At 40.2% G+C, this 22,175-nt stretch overlaps 1 protein-coding gene across 1 annotated transcript in view; it reads left to right on the top strand.

Moving 5' to 3' along the window:
• The window catches only part of LOC125455610 (latent-transforming growth factor beta-binding protein 2-like), a 474,230-nt gene that overhangs the window by 443,169 nt on the left and 8,886 nt on the right, over positions 1-22,175 (top strand). Inside the window, exons 31-35 of the mRNA XM_048537794.2 lie at positions 1,032-1,160; positions 2,206-2,346; positions 5,055-5,225; positions 9,666-10,106; positions 13,151-13,300. Of these exons, the coding sequence (XP_048393751.1) occupies positions 1,032-1,160; positions 2,206-2,346; positions 5,055-5,225; positions 9,666-10,106; positions 13,151-13,300 (1,032 nt within the window). The remainder of the gene's footprint in view (positions 1-1,031; positions 1,161-2,205; positions 2,347-5,054; positions 5,226-9,665; positions 10,107-13,150; positions 13,301-22,175) is intronic.

Here is a 22,175-nt window from a genome sequence, read left to right as displayed (position 1 = left end):
AAGAAGATGATCCCTTTAACAGGCTTGTCTGGGTCCTTCAGAGAATTCCAATCTTATCCCCTTCCTACTTTTGGTCTATTTATATTGATGCCTTATCAGGGCCTTCTAATCTGGTGCTGCTGAAATTCTCTCCATCCCTCCCGACTTACCTTTAATTCAGCCTACAAGCTCCTCATCATCATTGACTGACCATAGTGTTAACTAAAATAAAAATAAAAGATATGAACTATCAAGCCAGATTTCAGTATTGGGTTGAAATTGTTTTGTATTACAACTCAATCGTATCATAACAGTATGACAGTAGTGTATAATATATTATTATTTAGGATTTTTAAATTAGAGGTAACATAGATTTTGGTTTCAGTTCTGTGAAGGTAATTGTAAGAGGCCAGAAACTTGTTTGGAACAGTGAAGTCAATATTTAATTTCCCAGAATTCATTTGGTTTCACTCAAGTACCAGCAGGATAGCTATAGTATGAATTGATGAACTGTTTACAAAGTGGAACGTTTATGATGTACAAAGTAAATAGACCAGGTTTCAGTTCAGGAGAACAAAAGGTTTCAGTTTTTGAAGTTTCCAAACTATGACAGTTTGTGTCAAAGTTTTTAAGTTATAAGAACTGAGAAGAGGTTTAGACATCAAAGCTGTAAAGATGCCTGTTGGCCATCAAAACCGATAAAAGTCAGTTCAGTAAAAATTTGCAGAGTTGTTAGGAGTGACACTTCCCAGATTTTGAATATCTGAAAACCTGGGAAAAGTTTTGAATTGTTTTTTGCTGATGATGGTGAGATCTTTCTAAAGTGTATTATATATTTAAAGTTTTGTTTTCATTTTGTGTTGTTTTCTTAAAGAACGCGTTCAGTGACTCACAATACCAATCTGCAAAAATTAAACTTATGATCTATCAAGTAGTTTCATTCTATAATATAACTTGTGTATTACCATTAGCGGAAATCATAACAGCACCAAAATAATGGAAACTTTCATCCAATGTCTCTAAAATAAACGTGCTTTATTTCCCAAATGTAGATGCGGATGAATGCACAATGTTTGGATCAGAAATCTGCAAGAATGGGCATTGTGTAAACAATATAGGTGACTATGCCTGTTATTGTGACTCTGGATTTTACTATAACAATGTACGGCTGGAATGTGTTGGTAAGTTTGAGCTATTAACAAGATAAAACTAATGTATGCCTGCAATAAATATTTATTTAAAACTATGCTTGCCCAATAAGCAAGCAGTAAATTACTGGTTTCCTCCTTTATAAGCCTAATGAATGTCCAAGAGCTTTGATTTTAAACAAGCTTCCTAATAGAAATTGTGTGCTAAATATTAGAGCTAATTCCTCCAGTCCATGGGGAAGCAACAGTCAGTGAACACACTAAGTGTTTACTGATGGGTGTATAACCTGCAATTTTCCATTCGTTCTTTTAAGGAGTTCACACTCACAGATTGTGTACTTGCAGTGCAGCCTGTGAGTGTTGCTTACAGCTGGGAACGTATAAGCACTAAGCTGGCCTTCCAGTTTTTAAAATGTTGAATTTCAATCGAATGTTTTCTATCTATTTTGGAGATAAAGTTATAGAACTGAGTCAATTAAATTTTAAAGAATGCATACATATTACTTGCTCATCATAACTGCATTTGATACTTTCATATTAATGATGTAAAGCAAAAATTTACAACCAGAAAACAATTAAATAGATATTTTATGATCAATCTGTTCAGGGATATTATTACACACCTCTGGAGTAGATGGGATTTAGGACCCTGGTCTCGTAGGCCAGAAATAGGAATGCTGCCATGGTACCACAAGATAATGGTATAAATGATTTTCAATCATTATTGTCACTTGGGGAAGTTGCTCAATAACCTGTAGGAGTAGGCAAATGTTCATGTATAAATCTAAAGGAATAACATATTTGTTCAAGAGATAACAAGGTGTAGAGCTGGATGAGCACAGCAGGCCAAGCAGCATCAGACGAGCAGGAAGGCTGACGTTTCAGGCCTTGACCCTTCTTCAGAAATAGGTCTGAAGAAGGGGCTCGACCTAAACGTCAGCCTTCCTGCTGCTCTGATGCTGCTTGGCCTGCTGTGTTCAATCAACTCTACTCCTTGTTATCTCACGTTCTCCAGCATCTTCAGTTCCTACTAACTCTGAAACATATTTGTTCACTTTTTTTGTCATTATTTCTTTAGATATTGATGAGTGCCAAGATGAAAATACATGTGTGAATGGAGAGTGTGTCAATACACCAGGATCTTTTAACTGCTTCTGCAGCCCACCACTTACACTGGATGTAACCAGTAAAAAGTGTATAAATGGCACAGAATTAGGAGGTAAATACAAGTTCTTAAGCTGTTTCTACTATGTATTAATAATTCTATATTGCCTCTAACATGCAAGAAATTAAGGGTATCCAATGTTCCGGTCTATTTGTGACACCAAGCCCACAGCCATGTGTTTGGTGCTGAAATGCCCTCTGAGCAACTAAGGATGGGCAACAAATGCTGGCTGAGCCTATGACAGTTACACCCAATGAACAAATGAAACAAAAGTTCGCTGTGTTCTCAGCCATTTCAGATGGTGGCAATTTTCTCAAAGTACACAAAATACATCTTGCCCCTCCTCACTAAACTTGAGCACTAATCAAAAATTCCTCATCAAATCAAAATTAAAAGGAGTGCTCACTGAATCACCTTCACTAGTGCTCATGTTTATGTGATGGGAGCCCGTGAACCAATTAATTTTTTGTTCATCCTCATCACAATACGCCCTTTCACTAATTAGTATATTAGGATGCATTGCATTCTGCCCCTCCTCCAAGCCATTTATGTAGATAAGTAAATAATTGAGGCCATAGGACTGATCGTTATGGATCTTCCCAAACTGAAAATATCCATTTAATCCTGACTCTCTGCCTTGTGTGTGTTAACCAGTCATCAATCAATTCTGATACATTGCTGCCAATACTGAAATCTCCTTTCTTATGTAATCACTTTTTATCTAGCATGTTAACAAATACTTTCTGGAAATCCAAAATACATTACAGCTGCTGGTTTTATCAACTCTGCATGTTATAACCTCAAAGAACCGGGCAGTACAGTGACTCAGTGGGTTATGCGCTGCTGCCTCACAGCACCAGGACCAAGGTTCAATTCCCCACATCGGGTGACTGTCTGTGTGCTCTCCCCATGTCTGTGTGAGTTTCTGCTGGGTGCTCCGGTTTCTTCCCACAGTCCAAAGACATGCACGTTAGGTGGGTAGGCTGTGTTCATTTACACATAGTGTCCAGGGCTATGTAGGTTAGGTGGATTAGCCATGGGATATGCAGGATTTACAGGGATAGGGTAGGGGGATAGGATGCTCCTCGGTCGGCCAAATGATCTGCTTACATACTGCAGGAATTCTATGAACTTTAGTAAATTTGTCTAGCATGATTTCCTTTTCACAGACCATGTTAACTCTGTGTGATTGTGTTAAACTTTTCTAAATGTCCTACTACCTCTTAATAATGGTCTCTAAAGTTTGTCCAACAAGTGATGTTAGTCTATCTGCCCTATAGTTTCCTGTGTTATGACTCCCTCCCGTCTTGAACAAGCAGGTGTGTGACATTAGCTGTTTTCCACATTTTGTAACTTTAACTTCAATGCAACTCAGAACCAATGTAAATTCAACTTGAACTAACAAGAAAATTATGGTTGGTATGACCAATAATATGCACATGGAATAGCAAGTTTACTTCACAACATTACAAGCATTAACATTATCCCCCACAAATATTTGGCACCACTTTATAAAACCCTTGATAATACAGTTTCCTGAGAGACTCCTCTATTAAACTCCTTTCATAAATATCATCCAACAGTGGTCAACTCTGGCAAATCTGAAGTGCAATCTTTGCTCTAATCGTATCTTTGCCTTTGTTATATATCTAAGCATATTCTACACACTGAGCTTCTTTCAAATATTCTCTCTCTCTTCTCCTTTCTGCTGCAGCACTTCTGTCTACAATTCTCCTTTATAAGTTCCATCTTAACTTCCATCCTGCTGACACTGCTTCCAGGCTAAGGGCCACCAGTCACATAGGCCAATTATTATTATTATTATTTTCCAATAAAATTACAATTGATCTATTTTGAATTGATGAAAACTCTTCAAGTCCTTTATAAACATATTTTCTTTCATTGCCAATCTCCTAAACATTTTAAAGAACTCACGGGCTTTCCTCATTACTGTTTCTATGTCAATGTTTGTCATATTCACAGCTGGAAATACGTCCCTTGCTATCCTGATGTAGACCAGTTCTCCCTAAACTTCCACAATTGGTGTGAGCCCAGAGAATGAAAATTGAGTGATGGAAAGAGTTGCTAACTGGGAAGTAGTGAGAGGGCTTGTTAGGAGGGAGAGTAGTTGTTAAGCACTGTGGGGATAGACAGTTATTAAACTGAAAATTCGCTCACTGGGCTGTGGGAGAAGTTCAAGCTGAAGGGGTATGGATTAAGAAAATTTCAGCCACCTACATTGAACTTTTTGTTTTGGCTGACAGCAGTCAAACTGAATCCCTTAAGTTATGCCCAACAGTGGAAAAATAATCATACAGCCTGAAAGACCATCAAATCTGAGTCCTGGCTCCATAAACTCTAATGTTCTCGTGGAACTTTTAAGTCCAATTGCTCATCCCTTGACCCCACAGTTTGCGAATCCCTGGGATAGTTAATGTAACTGATATCATAATCAAACATTCATTCCTCTTTCAATGCCCCCTTTTTAAAATTGGGATGCCCAACCATAACTAGCAATGAGCTGGGGAAATTAATCTGAGTATGGCCGAGCAAGCATGTTGCCCATGATCTTCCATCTATTTAAAGCAACAGATGGAAAATTCCAGGCAGCACACTGTAATGCTGTGACATCAATTGCATATAAAAGGCCTCTGTGGTGGCATGAAACTTCAGAAGACATTTTTGTGCATACGACAGTAACCTCATAACCATCTTTCATCTGTTTTGAAGCTAACCCTATGGATGTTAATTCTGTTCACTAGTTAACTCTGAAGAGGTAGATACATATCTAGATATATGCTGGCAAGCAGTGACAGAGGATGACATCTGTAGCAAACCTTTGAGGACCAGATCAACGACCTACACTGAATGTTGCTGCTTGTATGGAGAGGCCTGGGGTCTACAATGTGCTTTCTGTCCCTCCAGAACATCAGGTAAGATATTAATTGCTCAATACCCCATTGCATCTAAATTTCAAATAAACATTGCGGGATAGGTCTTGACCTTGGCTAAAGTATGTTTTAGATTTCTTCAACTTCTGATTTCAGTTGAATTCTCACACAGTCAAGACCACCTCACTTGTTCCATAAGTCCCAGAAATTTAAGAAGTATTTGTTGAGTTGTATTAGAAGGACTTGTAGTGACAGGAACCAGGTGATCTCATTGAGACTGAGATCCTTGATTTGGGATTGTTAACTTGGGCCAATCAGGGACAGATATAAATGGGAGATTTGGAATCTCCTCACCTCAGGTTCTGACTCTGAGCTGGACATGCCACAGCCAGTGTACAGTGCACATGTAAATAGAGGGTGACTTAATGATGAGATACCACTGCAGTGCAATTATTTCAGGACTAGAATTAAGAGTTATTGACTGGGTTGCACTATGGTGTTATAACGCAGATGATTATAGTTAGAATTTGTTTTGAGATTAACAGTGAAGGGGCTAGCACTCCACTGACTTTGAATAATAGGAGGTTATTCAACCTACCAACATTTAGCCAGCTCTTTAGTGGTATCATCTAATTAGTCCCATTCTCCTGCACCTTTTTCCATGTCAATGCAATCTTTCCCTTCAGTTGTATCTCCAGCTCCCTTTGAAAGGATTCCATTGAATCTACTTCTCAGGCTCTTTCAGGCAAAATATTCCATGATTCTGAATCTCCAAATGGCAACTTCCAAAGGGCCCACTCAAACACAGAAATTTGGAAGTTAACTGGATCCGACATAGGCTGAGCTATAATAGCTCATCAATGAATAAAACTAATGTTAAAATAAATATAAGGATGTGAAGTTGTGGTAATGACCCATTCGTTAATCATTAAACATGGTGAAAAAGGTTAAGCCTGGTACATGTAAGAGAAAATGAGTTTTTAAAGGTGTGACCAACGATAATTACTAACAAACAAGCTCCCTAGCCTTTAAATTTGGTTTTGAAAGTGTAGTGTCTTAATGCTTCAGATTTGCATGAGTACTGGATTTTAAAAAATTGAAAAAGTGGCTTTCACAAGTACCAGAAATATCGAAGCACCTTATCACCAATTAGCATGCATTTAAATTGTAGCCATGATTGTAATGTAAGAAACATGGCAGTTAATTTGTGAGCAACAGGCTTCCACAAACAGTATTGTCCAATCAGATTTTTTCATATATTTATTAGAAACCCCAGTAACATTCCCCCTGTCCTTGAAGTATTTTTCAATCAAGCCAAGTGGGGATTGGGTTTAATTTCTCATCAAAAGATAACATTGGGACGTTATGTTGAGGTTGTACAGGACATTGATGCTGCCTCTTCTGGAATATTGTGTGCAACTCTGATCACCCTGTGACAGGAAGATTATTACTGAACTGGAGAGGATTCAGAAAAGATTTGCCAGGATGTTGCTGGGCATAAAGGGTTTGAGTTATAAAGAGAGGATGGATAAGCTGAGATAATTTTCACTGGAGCATAGGAGGTTGAGGGGTGATGTTATAGAGGTTTATGAAATCGTGAAGGTTATAGATAAAGTGAAAGGTTTTTCCCTAGGGATGGAGATTTCACGACAGTGGAACATATTTTTATGGTAAGAGGAGAAAGATTTTAAAAAGACATGAGGGCAACCTTTTTTTACACAGAGAATGATTTGTTTGTGGAATGTACTTCTGGAAAAAGTAGTGGCTGTGGTTACAGTTACAATATTTAAAAGTCATTTATATAGGTATTTGAACAGGAGAGGTTTGGAGAGACATGGGCCAAACATAGGCAAGTGGGACTAGTTTAGTTTGGGATTATAATTGGCATGGACTGGTTGGACCCAAGGGTCTGTTTCCATGCTGTATGACTCGATAACACATCTTACAGCATGGAATCATGGTCAGAAACCCAGAAAGAGGCATTGGATACAGAGATGGCCTGGGATGAAGGCCTCCCTCAGCACTTTGTTGAAGTAGTGACAGAAAACAATTTAAAAAACAACCTCACACCCTCTCACCTCCACTTTCCCCACTCCTGCCCTCCCCCACCTAACTGTTCATGACCTCTCATAACATCCATGCCCACCAATGACCTTCTACTCACCTTCTGTGCCAACCCACATCCATAGTAGCCCCTATGCTAGCTTCATGAAATCCCAATGTACCTACCCACTATCCTTTCGCTGAGATTAAAACTCTCAACAGTGTCTCTTCTTGTATTCACTATCTCAGACAACACTAGATTATAAACCCGTTCACTGGATTTATATTCCTTTATCCCATATATAAGGTGGGTACAATTACAACATATAAAAGGTATTTGGACAAGTACATGGATAAGAAAGATATAGAGGTGTATGGGCCAAATGCAGGCAAATGGAAACCGAAAGAACTGCGGATGCTGAAAATCAGGATATAAAAACAAAGTTGCTGGAAAAGCTCAGCAGGTCTGCCACCTTCGTGAAGGATAAGACAGAGTTAACACTTTGGCTGTGGTGACCCTTCCTGAGAACTCGTGGTGGCTGAGAAAATGAAGCAAGCAAATGGAACTTCAGTTTAGGAAATCAGTTTGGTATGAATGAGTTGGGCTGAAGGGCCTTTTTCTGTGCTGTATTACTATTAAAAAAATAGAATTCATAGTCCCACTTTAAAGAGTTTACAACTGCTTAGAGAGCCAATCAAATAGTGAAAGGGCATGTTGTGCAATTAGCCAGGTAGCACTAATTGTGCAATTATAACATTCAGGCTTATGTCAACAGAGTCAAATAATAAGCATTGCTTCTCCTATAACACCACAAAAACATTTCAAATCCTTACAAGAAAGGATTTTTAACTGCCTCAACAGCTTTATTTGACAAGTCTCTTTGGCAGTTATATGAACAGTTCTTTTGACAGTTCCAATGAGCCGAACTTGTGCTCAAAATGTGAGCAGTTCTGTTAGCATAATTAATGCCATTCTTCACTGCTGACTTCAAATTGTCAGGTCAATATTTAGGTATAGATTGCAGGCCTGAGTTCTCAGTATCGTAGCAAAATATATATTAGAGGTAAGGTGCAATTAGAGGGAAATTGACTTTGAGAGAGGTTTTCATATAAGAGCTAAAAGCCAATGGTGAGTAGCTAGAAATCAAGCCCAAGTTAAGTAGGTGACAGCTTCAATTTCTGCAGTTGTCTTGGAGCTTATTGTATTAGAGAGCTGGTATCGTAAGAACAGTTTTGAAAACATAGTAAATAGGAGCAGGAATTGGCCATTCAGCTCTTCAAGCAAGTTCCACCATTCAATATGATCATGGCTGACTATCCCACCCCAAATTAACCTTTTGGGGCCTTTATTGGGCCAGATCCTCTACTTGCTTCACACTGTCCTGGAAACAACAGCAATTTATCAATCCAACTCACAAAGTAACCTTGCAGTCTAATTCCAATGATAGCATCAGAACTCAATATTCATACGCAAAGAAGACTCCTCCTCCTACCACCAAGATTTACCAACCAACCAGCTGCTCAGTTGAATAATTTAAAATTCAGACCACTGTGACCCTGTCAACTCCCCAGTGGATGAGAAATGACATTGTTTGCAACTGCCCAAAAATCTATTTACCACTGCACAGGTGAGGCTAAATGGTTCTCTTTCTCTTTCTGTCTACCTCCTTCATTGGGGTCAGTTATCAAGATATCTACATTCTTACATCCATCAACAGAACTCAAGAGTTGTGTTTTATTTTCCTTCAATGTTCCACATGTCCTTTTAAAAGTTCATTAAGTTCCCCACCTACATTTATCTCGGTCTCACTTTTTGAATCTTCAATGCATAAGTAAAATACTTAATTTAATTCGTTTGATTTACTTATTTATTGGCGTGTGTATTTTGTTACAAAATACAGTGAAAAGTGTTGAATAGTGTCACCACTCTCTGGTGACATCTTAAAAGACAAAACAAAACCAAAACATGGAATGTTTTAAGGCAGAAAGAAATAAAGGCTGAAATGTTTAAAAAAAAACTTTAACATGTACATCTTTACAAATATTTCTAAAACTCAGATAATAATTATAAATATCCAGTGGTTTCAAGCATCAAATGATTTTGTATTTAAAAAATTCCAATTAGAATGACAAATAGAAACATGGCTAATGAAAGGATATATGTGAGCCGATAGAGTAGTTATGTTTAACAAGTTGGTCTAAATGTAAAATCAGGATATGTTAAGTATTCATTCAAAATAATAATGCATTCAAAATAAAATTGAACAAGTGGCATATACGTTTCATAGCAATTATTATTATTGAGACACATTTTCAAACAATGAAACATTGACAATCAATCAATCAACCCAACAATGGATTGTGTGCATTTTAATGGCTTCTGACCTGTTCCTTCATTTGCTTATTTAATTTATTGATTTTCTTTCTGTACCATTGCAGTTGACTTTGCACAGCTTTGTAATATTCCTAGGATATTTAGCGATGGATCAACTGGGCTCCGGGATAGACCTGGTTATGAATATGGCCCGGAAATACCACCCTATGGTCAGGATTTCCAACCTGGAATTGGATCCTATGACAATTATGTTCAGCCTGAATATAGACCATATGATTCCCAACAGGGGCTAGAATATGGAGTGGGAGATCCCTATCTTGCACCAGGATATGAACAAAGAGATCGACAACCTGGCTCAAGGTATGAACTGAGAGATCCTCTTCCTGCTCGTCAGTATGGCCCAATAGAACCTCAATATGGTGAAGCATATCGACCAAGAAATTCACAACCTGGGTCTGAGTATAGTTCTACAGGATACTTACGGATTCCACAGTACCGTCCTCAGGACCCTGGAAGAATCCCACTGTTTAGTAGCAGTGAGAATGGTAAGTAGCGATTCTGTTTTTTTATTATAATTAGACTTTCACCTTGTGAAGTTATCTTGCAACAGATGATTATTCTCCAAAAGCATGTAAGCCTCTTAAAAGAGAGATGAAAAGTAACCCAAAGTTCGACTTGTAGATGCATAGATCATTATAAACTTGTATGCATGTGCACGTTCAAATTGGATGGTTAATTTACTCATAATATGCTTTAGATGGCATGAAATGGATCTAGCATGAAGTGACTGTCCATACCTTTGATAATTTATCTTCGTTTAGACTACATAAATTGGATTGATCAAATTATATATTTTTATTTTGTTTATAATCCCAGCAGAAGCTATTGCTGGACAAGTCAGATCTCAGACAGAAACCTGACTTGGTAAATCATATTTAATTTTGTTTTGGTTTGGTCTGGCTTAAATATAAGATCACAATGCTGCCAATTTTGCTTTAACAATAAAACAGAAGTTTATTAACAAATGAAATGAAAATAAAATAGAACATCTACTGAAACCATAAATTCTAAAACACACAGTAAGAGTATAATCCCATTAGTCCCAAAATACTCCTTTATAAGCAGAAGAGAAAACAACAGCTTTTGTATAGCACCCAAATCACAGCCATGATATTGTACCCAGAAACATACCTTGTATTGTACCCAAATACATCACTCCACACCAGAAGCTCCCTCTCTAACCCTTCAATAGATTTAACTGTGACTTGAACTTGTAGACTAGAACTGAGAGTGGCTTATTCTTAGAGCTTTTATACATCTAAAGTTAAACATAGATAACACAGCGTGGAGCTGGAGGAGCACAGCAGGCCAGGCAGCATCAGAGGAGCAGGAAAGTTGCCGTTTCGGGTCAGGATTCATCGACTTTCCTGCTCCTCTGATGATGTCTGGCCTGCTGTCCTCCTCCAACTTCACACTGTGTTATCTCTGGCTCCAGTATCTGCAGTTCTTACTTTCTTTGAGTGAGCTTAAACATACTCAGCTTTATCCTCTTCAGGGTTCTAAACCAACACTTTTGGTTTAGAACTGATGCTAACTCTTCACTCGAATTTCATCACGTATCACTAGACTTCCTGTTCAGCAGCACTCGTCTACACAGTCATCTACATTCAAGGACTTCAGTGAACTGTCTAAAACCATAGTAAGACTGAAAAAAATTATGGGTGGTTACTTTAAAATTAAAATAAAACTTCTCTTGACCTTATAAACTGGAGCTTAATTATCTCATTTCATCATCAAGGCCTATCAATGTGCACAACGCCCCATTAATTCTCACCCTCAGACTCAAAAACAATTTTAGAAGAAATCACCATGGCTACAGAAATAATTCCAAGTTAATTATTAAATTCAGACACACCGAAAACCTACATGTTACCAATTTAAAAACCAAATTCATAATAAATAATATTAAAAACATGCATAAATCACATGTGCTACATTACATATTTATTCATGCGATACAGGCAAGGCCAGTTGTTTTCTCTTGTTGTCAGCCACCTTCTTGAACCATTGCAGTTCAAGTGATCCAAGTTCAATGTTAGAGATAGCGTACCAGTATTTTGACACAGTGAGGAGCGGCGATCTATTTCCAAGTCTGAGACCGGCTCTGCTTACTTTATTGACTGAAGCAAATTCCCTTTATCCCTCACCGGACATGTCACTTATTCTTTCTGCTGAATAATTTTAGATATGTGCAGTCACAGTGTCAGCAGGACTGTCAGAACGCTTTCGTAGGCACTCACATAAGCAATTTATAAATGCTGTAAAATAGCTGTAAATTGGGAGGCAGAAGTAAGGGAGGAACTTGGTGTAATTACAATCACCAGGGAAAACCACTCAGCAAAACAAGAAAGCTGCTGGCTAAGGAGTCACTGCGTCCTAATGACTTCATCCTTGTGTCCTAAAAGAGGTGGCTATTAAAGAAGCAGATGCATTGTTATTAATATTCCAAAAGTTGCTACATTTTTCAAAAGCCCCATCAAAGGGAGATAGAAAACAGGAAAATAAAGATGAGTTGACTTTATACCTGCCACAGGAAATGTGTTAGCATCTATCCTTGAGAAAGGTACAGCCGTGCATTTAGAAAAGAAATCAAAGTAACCATGAAGGGTCGGCATGGTTTTGTGAAAGAGAAATCATGTTTAATTAATCAATTAATTTCTTTGAAGAAATGTGATGGGAGAAAAACAAGTTCTGCTTTACGAACATCCCAGAAAACCACAAGTTCAGGCTGCCGAATAAAATACTGTGGATGCTGAAAATCCGACACACAAATCTGAGAAACTCAACAGGTCTGGCAGCATCTGTGGAGAAACAGAGTTAATGTTTCATAGATAATGGGAACTGCAGATGCTGGAGAATTCCAAGATAATAAAATGTGAGGCTGGATGAACACAGCAGGCCAAGCAGCATCTCAGGAGCACAAAAGCTGACGTTTCGGGCCTAGACCCTTCTTCAGAGCATGTTTCATGTCTAGTATGACTCTTTTCAGAACTGAAGAAGAGCCTTGCCAGGTTCGATTAATTTAACTCTGTGTCTCTCTCCACAGATGCTGCCAGAATTGCTGAGTTTCTTCACACCGCCTAGCTCACTGCACATCACCGAGTCGTGCTGCTTCCTCCACTTCACAATGTTAACATTCTGTGAGGTTGAGCATAGCATAAAAATAAGACAGGTTTTGGCAATGTTTTCCTTCAAACGATGACCAGGAATGTTGGCTACCAGCAGTCATTTCTTCTGTGCAGTGACCATATCACAGAGTCCTCATTTGCTATAGTTTGCCAATTGTATCACCAGCTGTCCTTACTGGGATGGTGAGTGTGCTCTGCTCTTTTAATAGGTGGCAACTTTCACAAAACTAGCAGGGAGTCACTAATGAAATGCATGGACAATCGATGTTCCTGAAAGTCACTATTCAGTTCCAGTGACATATAAGACTACAGCATGTGGTCTGAGGTATATCAATGGAAGGTGCTGTTGCCTAACTAGAAATACCTGAATCTATTTTAATTGTATGTTATTTCACAATCAGATCGTTCCAGTAGTTTTGAAGGCTTACAAGCGGAAGAGTGTGGAATTCTGAACGGCTGTGAAAATGGGCGATGTGTGCGAGTACAGGAAGGATACACCTGTGATTGCTTTGATGGGTTTGAGCTTGACATGACAAAAATGACTTGTGTAGGTGAGTGACCCTTTGCTTTTTGTGTGATCTTGGCCCCACCCTCCCCCTTCTTTCTCAACAGTTCTACCCCTTACCACCAAATATTCAGGCTGGTTTGGGAGTGTAGGTTCCAGTGGTAGCTCTTAACAATTCTGCTTTTTGAGTTATCATTTCTTTGAAAAAGGACTAGACCTCTCATTAGTACCATTACTGACGTTGGCCGACGCTGTTGTAAATGCTGTTTTACTAGCATTGGAACAGGAGCAGGCCATTCAGAGCCTTAAGCCTGTTCCACCATTTAATGAGATCATGGCTGATCTGTGGCCCAACCTATAAGCCTGCCTTTGGGCTCATATCCTTTTGCTTAACAAAACAAAATCATCTAGCTCAGATTTAGAATAACAACTGACCCAGCATCCATCACCATTTGTGGAGGAAAGTTCCAAACCTCTACTGGTCTTTATGTGTAGAAGTGCTTCATAATGTCGCTCCTGGCTGGTCTGGCTTATGCTAAGACTATGTCTCTCACTAGTTTCAGAATCTCAAACCAGCGAAAATAAACCTAGTTATCTGCATGGGTTAGATTTTAATACATTACAGCCTAGGCCAAAGGACCAAAGGATCTATCTCACTGCACATTGCAACAAACTAACTCCTAAAAAGAAATTCTCTGTCGGGTGATGACTATATTGGATTGATAAATTCGAGAGAGTTGACTTCAGTATTCCTAGGTTCAGGAAGCTCAAGGTTTTATTCTCTTGCTCTTTGTATGAAGTGAGGACTACTATCATCTGGTAGGGAAGCCTCAGACCAAATAGAACTAGGAAACAAGTGATAGTGAAATGGTAATTAAAGGATAACTGAGGGAGAACCTGACTGGGTGTATGGGGAACAAGTAACCAGCCTGTTAATGTTTTGTGAGGTGTGAGTTGGAATAAAATGCTAGCCATTAAAACCTTGAACACTACTTAACCAACTTGTAACTTCTCATTAAAAATAAGACAAGGAAATGCGAATGCTGGAAATCCAAAGCAAGCACAGAAATTGCAAATGAATCTCAGCAAATCTGGCAGCATCTGTGAAGAGAAAGCAGAGTTAAGTTTAGAAGTTCCAAAGAAGGGTCACTGGACCCAAAATGTTAACTTTGTCGCTCTCTCCACACATCCTGCCAGACCTGCTGAGTTTCTCCAGCAATTCCTGTTTTTGTATCTTCTGGTATTTAATAGTGGTGATGGTTAGCTGTTTTCTTTCTGGAAAAGGATTGAAAAGTTAGCATTATTCTAACATGACAGTAAAACTTCAGAATCCAGACGACTGGATCTAAATCTAAGTCATCAGGACGAGATAACCCAGCTCCGATTTCTGAATCCACATCTTACGGCTCATGGAAGAATGAATTAGCCATATAAACCTATATTACTTTTTTTACCAAATTAGAAACAAGGTATGGTCTTGGCTGTTTCACTACAGTACAAAAACGGGATAAGAAGCCAAGTTTTTTTTTCAGAATTGGAGACTGATGTTTTGGGCATGAATGAAAATTAGTAATTTTCACAGATAAAATTAAACAAAAAAATACATTGGACAGTTTGGGCCCATTATCAAAGGAAGGATGTACCAACACTGGAGGCAGTCCAGAGAATGTTTGCTGAACTGATCCCAGGCATGAAAGGGCTACCTTATGAGGAGAGGTTGTGTGGGATGACCCTGTACTCGTTGGAGTTTAGAAAACCAAGAGGTGACCGTTTTGAAACATATAAGATTCTTAGGGACTTGATAGGGAAGATCTGGGAAGGTTGTTTTCCCTTGTGGCACATTCTGGGACCAAGGGGCATAATTTCAGAATAAGGGATCACCCATTTAATACAGTGATGAGAAGTCATTTCTTCTCCCAGACGGTACTGAACCTGTGGAATTCTTTGCCACAGAGGACTGTTGAAGGTGGGTTTTTAAGTATATTCAAGGCTGAGACAGACATATCTTTAACCTGAATGGAATGAATGATTATGGGGAAAAGGCAGGAAAGTGGAGTTAAGGATTAACAGATCACCTATGATCTCATCGAATCGCAGAACAGATTCAATGGGTTGAATGGCCAACATCTGTTCCTACACAGTAGGGTCTTATTGACTACTTACAAAGCATGGTCATACATTAGCAAATTCAGAGCGAAGATAGCTACATAGAAGAGCACAGAATTGAAATCATTAGATTGCATGCAAAATTGCAGAAATTCCCCAACCCTATAAATTATTACACAGCGCCAAAGTATCAACGCTATACAGACTTCAAGTTTTGATGTGCATCAAACTTGCAGTTAAACAGGGACTGCTAGAACAAATGAGACAAAAATAGAAATTGCTAGAAAAGCTCAGCAGGCCTGGCAGCATCTATGTAGAGAAATCAGAGTTAACATTTCAGGTCGAGTGACGCTTTCTCAGAACTGCTAGAACAAATGTCAGGAGCAGTTAAAAAAAAATTGCATAGTATTCCTTTCCAGCATCATTCACAGTACAAATGTCACAATCAACTATATGACAGAAAATGGAGGACATCATGTTTAGAACGGAGAGAAAGAGAAACTTCTTCAGCCAGAGAGTGGTGAATCTATGGAATTCACGGCCACAGAAGGCCGTGGAGGCCAGGTCACTGAGTACATTTAAGACTGAGATAGATAGGTTCTTGATTATCACTGGGATCAAGGGTTATGGAGAGAAACTTATTGTTGAGGAACTTACCAGCCATGATTGAATGGCAGAGCAGATTTGATAGGCCAAATGGCCTAATTTCTGCTCCTATGTCTTATGGCGTTATATTAACAGGTTGGTGGGACTGTCTAGGTACAAGAAGCAGGCAACAATAAAAAAAAGAAGAATTTTAACTGAGGGGAATGAGGATAGAAATGCTTTTGGTAATTTTGAGAAGGAAAGAGAGTCTCAGATTTACAAGAAAAGAATGACTTCCTGCATTTCCAGTTACAGTCAATTGATTTAACAGGTGTGATTCAGTATGCCATGTCCTGTCCCAGAAAGAGCATTTAAAACTAAACACATGGAAAATTTGAAAGGAGGTTTGGATCAAAGAGGGCGCTGCATTGCTCACAAGAGCCAAGTGATGAATGTGGTAGACAAACAGGAAGTTGGAAGAACACAGAAGCCAGGCAGCATCTGGAGGAAAGGAGCAGACAATGTTTCGGGTCTTACCCTTCTTTATGAATGTGCTTGGGTTAGAGTCTTTTAACTGTGCAGTGTTAGACAGCATATGCACACGTACGGTGTGTGAAATGGACAGGTTAAAAGATGCCTAAAATTTGAATGTTTTGTCAGATTTGGAGATGAAAACAAAATAACATCTTGTAAGAAAAGTAGCCATTCCCTGTAAAATAGCCAGCATCAGGCCACTGGAGTAAAATTTTGAAGAAAACTGAGGGGATCAAAATATGTGAATATATACACTTACAACAGGAGAAGCAATTTGTTAGTAACAAATAATTGGGAATGTAGATTAACTGCTTTTCTGCAGGAAGATCAATTCAAAATCGAAACGCTTCTTCATCTTCAGAAAGAGGTATCAAGTGCAGTGGAGACTCTCCATAAGTCAAAAAAAAAGTCTGTCTCTCGGAATTGCTTTCAACACCACTGGAATTAGAATTAATGTGAATTTGCAGAGGCAGGGATTAATTAAGAACTGTCAGCATGGTTTTGTTAACGGGAGATCATGTCAGACCAACTTAATTGAATTTTTCAAAAAGTTCTCTGTGTGTGTGTAGATGAAGGCAATGCATTTGATCTAGAGGCAACACAGTGTGGAGCTGGAGAAACACAGCAGGTCAGGCAGCATCAGTGCAGCAGGAAATGTTGATGCTGTTGTCTCTGACTCCCGCATCATCCGCAGTTCTTGCTATCTCTGAATGAATTTGGTCTAGTCCACTTGGACTTCATCAAGGCTTTTGATAAGGCCCTGCTTGGGAGACTGATACCAAAGGTCAGGTGCCATGGAATCCAAGGAAATTCGGCTAATTTGGACCCAGAATTGGCTGAGTGGTAGGAAGTAGTGAGAGATGATCGAGCGGTCATTTTGTGATTTTGTGATATAGCCAGAAATAGGACTGAGGATATAAAAAGTGATTTCAGGGAGTTAGGATGGAAGCTGCAGAGCAGGACGAACAGAGTAGTGTTCTCTGGTTTACTACCGGTGCCACGAGATAGCGAGGTGAGGAACAGGGAGCGGGCGCAGCTGAACACGTGGCTACGCAGCTGGTGTAGGAGGGAGGGCTTCAGATATGTAGATAATTGGGATGCCTTCTGGGGAAGGTGGGACCTGTACAAGAAGGACGGGTTGCATCTGAACTGGAAGGGGACCAATGTCCTGGGTGGAAGGTTTGCTCGAGTAGTTCGAGAGGGTTTAAACTAGTATGGCAGGGGGGTGGGAACCTGAGCTGTATACTGAAGGTGAGAGTTGATGCAGGTGAGGCAGAAGCAAGAGGTAGACCAGCTAGTGGGAAGGATTTTCCTGGGAAGGAACCAAGGGATCGGTTAAAGTGTGTTTGCTTTAATGCAAGGAGTATCAGGAATAAAAGTGATGAACTTAGAGCATGGATCAGTACCTGGTGCTATGATGTTGTGGCCATAACAGAGACATGGGTTTCTCATGGGCAGGAATGGTTGCTGGATGTTCCAGGGTTTAGAACATTTAAAAAGAATAGGGAGGGGGGAAAAAGAGGAGGGGGTGTAGCACTACTAATCAGAGAGGGTATCACAGCTACAGAAGCTTCCATTGTCAAGGAAGATCTGCCTACTGAGTCAGTATGGGTGGAAATTAGGAACAGCAAGGGAGTAGTCACCTCGTTAGGGGTTTACTACAGGCCCCCCAATAGCAGCAGGGAGATTGAAGAAAGCATAGGTCGACAGATTTTGGAAAAGTGTGGACGCAGTAGGGCTGTTGTAATGGGTGACTTTAACTTTCCTAATATTGATTGGAACCTCCTTCGAGCTGAAGATTTGAATGGAGCTGTTTTTGTAAGGTGTGTTCAGGAGGGTTTCCTAACGCAGTACGTTGACAGGCCGACGAGGGGAGAGGCCATTCTAGACTTGGTGCTCGGAAACGAGCCGGGGCAGGTATCAGATCTTGTGGTGGGAGAGCATTTTGGTGATAGTGACCATAACTGCCTCACATTCTACATAGCTATGGAGAAGGAGAGGATTAGGCAAAATGGGAGGATATTTAATTGGGGAAGAGGAAACTATGATGCGATTAGACATGAGTTAGGAAGCATGGACTGGGAGCAGTCCTTCCATGGTAAGGGAACTATAGACATGTGGAGACGGTTTAAGGAACAGTTGTTGGGAGTGATGAGTAAATATGTCCCTCTGAGACAGGCAAGAAGGGGTAAGATTAAGGAACCTTGGATGACGAGAGCGGTGGAGCTTCTAGTGAAAAGGAAGAAGGTAGCTTACATAAGGTGGAGGAAGCTAGGGTCAAGTTCAGCTAGAGAGGATTACATGCAGGCAAGGAAGGAGCTCAAAAATGGTCTGAGGAGAGCCAGGAGGGGGCACAAGAAAGGCTTGGCAGAAGGAATCCGGGAAAACACAAAGGCATTTTACACTTATGTGAGGAATAAGAGAATGATCAAAGAAAGAGTAGGGCCGATCAGGGATAGCATAGGGAACTTGTGTGTGGAGCCTGAGGAGGTAGGGGAAGCCCTAAATGAGTTTTTTGCTTCTGTCTTTACGGAAGAAACGAACTTTGTAGTGAATGAAACCTTTGAAGAGCAGGTGTGCATGCTGGAATGGATAGAGATAGAGGAAGCTGATGTGCTGAAAATTTTGTCAAACATTAAGATTGACAAGTCGCCAGGCCCGGACCAGATTTGTCCTCGGCTGCTTTGGGAAGCGAGAAATGCAATTGCTTCGCCACTTGCGAAGATCTTTGCATCCTTGCTCTCCACTGGAGTCGTACCTGAGGACTGAAGAGAGGCAAATGTAATTCCTCTCTTCAAGAAAGGAAATAGGGAAATCCCCGGCAATTATAGACCACTAAGTCTCACGTCTGTCGTCTGCAAGGTGTTAGAAAGGATTCTGAGGGATAAGATTTATGACCATCTAGAAGAGCATGGCTTGATCAAATACAGTCAACACGGCTTTGTGAGGGGTAGGTCATGCCTTACAAACCTTATCGAGTTTTTTGAGGATGTGACTAGAAAAGTTGATGAGGGTCGAGCTGTGGATGTGGTGTATATGGACTTCAGTAAGGCATTTGATAAGGTTCCCCATGGTAGGCTCATTCAGAAGGTCAGGAGGAATGGGATACAGGGGAACTTAGCTGCTTGGATACAGAATTGGTTGGCCAACAGAAGACAGCGAGTGGTAGTAGAAGGAAAATATTCTGCCTGGAAGTCAGTGGTGAGTGGGGTTCCACAGGGCTCTGTCCTTGGGCCTCTACTGTTTGTAATTTTTATTAATGACTTGGATGAGGGGATTGAAGGATGGGTCAGCAAGTTTGCAGACGACACAAAGGTCGGAGGTGTCGTTGACAGTGTAGAGGGCTGTTGTAGGCTGCAGCGGGACATTGACAGGATGCAGAGATGGGCTGAGAGGTGGCAGATGGAGTTCAACCTGGATAAATGCGAGGTGATGCATTTTGGAAGGTCGAATTTGAAAGCTGAGTACAGGATTAAGGATAGGATTCTTGGCAGCGTGGAGGAACAGAGGGATCTTGGTGTGCAGATACATAGATCCCTTAAAATGGCCACCCAAGTGGACAGGGTTGTTAAGAAAGCATATGGTGTTTTGGCTTTCATTAACAGGGGGATTGAGTTTAAGAGTCGTGAGATCTTGTTGCAGCTGTATAAAACTTTGGTTAGACCGCACTTGGAATACTGCGTCCAGTTCTGGTCGCCCTATTATCGGAAAGATGTGGATGCTTTGGAGAGGGTTCAGAGGAGGTTTACCAGGATGCTGCCTGGACTGGAGGGCTTATCTTATGAAGAGAGGTTGACTGAGCTTGGTCTCTTTTCATTGGAGAAAAGGAGGAGGAGAGGGGACCTAATTGAGGTATACAAGATAATGAGAGGCATAGATAGAGTTGATAGCCAGAGACTATTTCCCAGGGCAGAAATGGCTAGCACGAGGGGTCATAGTTTTAAGCTGGTTGGTGGAAAGTATAGAGGGGATGTCAGAGGCAGGTTCTTTACGCAGAGAGCTGTGAGAGCATGGAATGCGTTGCCAGCAGCAGTTGTGGAAGCAAGGTCATTGGGGTCATTTAAGAGACTGCTGGACATGTATATGGTCACAGAAATTTGAGGGTGCATACATGAGGATCAATGGTCGGCACAACATTGTGAGCTGAAGGGCCTGTTCTGTGCTGTACTGTTCTATGTTCTATGTTCTATGAAACTCGTGTCCCGTGGGAGCCTGGAAAGATCAGTGTTGGGGCCCTTGCTGTTTGTTGTCTATATAAATGATTTAGACTTGAATGTAGGAAGTCGATCAGTAAGTTCACAGATGATGCAATCATTAGTGAGGAAGTAAAATGTGTGGAGAATAGCCTCAGATTGGAGGAGGACATTGGTGGGCTGGTCAAATGAGCTATTCAGTGGCAAACGGAATTCAACCTGGATATGTGTGAGCTGATGTATTGGAAGGACAAACAAAGGAAGGGAATATATAATGAACTCATAGGATGATCAGCCATGATCATGTTAAATAGCAGAGCATGCCCAATGAGCAGAATGGCCTACTCTTGCTTCTGTTTTTCAATGCTTCTATTACACCGCTGGGGAGATGACCTCAACTGGAACAATTGAAGATTTCTGTAAAGAAACAAAGGATCCAAGTATTCATGTAACTTTTATTCATGTTACACCCCTTCTGGTGCACACCAATCATGTTGTGTCACATCGTATCACATGTTCATTCATTTGCCAATTTAAATGGCAAAGTGATGGCCTTTACCAATCACAGTTAATGCACAGACAGGATTTCTGTGGAATGTGGCAGGACATGTGTTATCTCAAGGTTACAGCCTGTTATTCTTTGTGAACTCTGTTTGTGCTCTTATCATATACTGACACCTGCTGTCTGTGGCATCAATCATCAAAAGTCCCGTTCATCCTTGTTTCCCTTGTGATAAACTGCCAGGCAGCTCTTCAGTTGTTTCACTGTCAATGCCTCCAGCACTAGCTACACACCAGTATTGTTCCCACTTCATTGTAGAGGCAGTAGATGCATTGTTTTCTTTTGCAAAATGTATTGGGAGAAATTCTAAAAAGAGATTCTGCCACAAAACCCATTGAGCATTATGTGGCATGATGTTCAGTCGATAAAACATGTTAATGAAGAAAGACTGAGAATCGATACTCTGATTTTAAAATGGATTTTGGAGAATGGAGAAATTGCAAAATTGAAATGGGCAAGCAATCTCATTTCACTACAAAGAAAAGAACAAGGTATTAGCAATACCAGTAAAAGGACGTTTGGAAATCTGCATGCACCAAAAAGAAGCTGGAATATGATATGTAGTCCTTTTGTTTTTCATTAATATTCTATGTGCATTTATTATTCTATAAAGGTGAGGGATAACTGGGCAATAGGTTGTCTGTGAAAAACAATGGAGAACAAATTTGTAGAGGCCTGGTTCTCTACCAAGAAGGCCATCAATAAACACATAGAATTAGACACTCCAAATACACCATTGCAAAGAAAATGTGGAAATGATGTAATCGACTCTAATGCCACCTGGAGTTTCAATGACAGGCAGGAAAACACAGCAGCGTTTCATCAGAGGCTGCACTGATGTTGTTACCCAGCAGGGTAATGAAACGTGTGCAAACTAACGAACCAACTCAGCGAGTGAACCGACCACAGCATCCACAACCTGAGCTACAAATCTACTCAAG

Source organism: Stegostoma tigrinum, chromosome 10 (assembly GCF_030684315.1).
Source record: "Stegostoma tigrinum isolate sSteTig4 chromosome 10, sSteTig4.hap1, whole genome shotgun sequence".
NCBI classification, from domain to species: domain Eukaryota; kingdom Metazoa; phylum Chordata; class Chondrichthyes; order Orectolobiformes; family Stegostomatidae; genus Stegostoma; species Stegostoma tigrinum.
The sequence above is the reverse complement of the archived record's forward strand: the minus strand, read 5'-3'. Positions and strand labels throughout refer to the sequence as shown.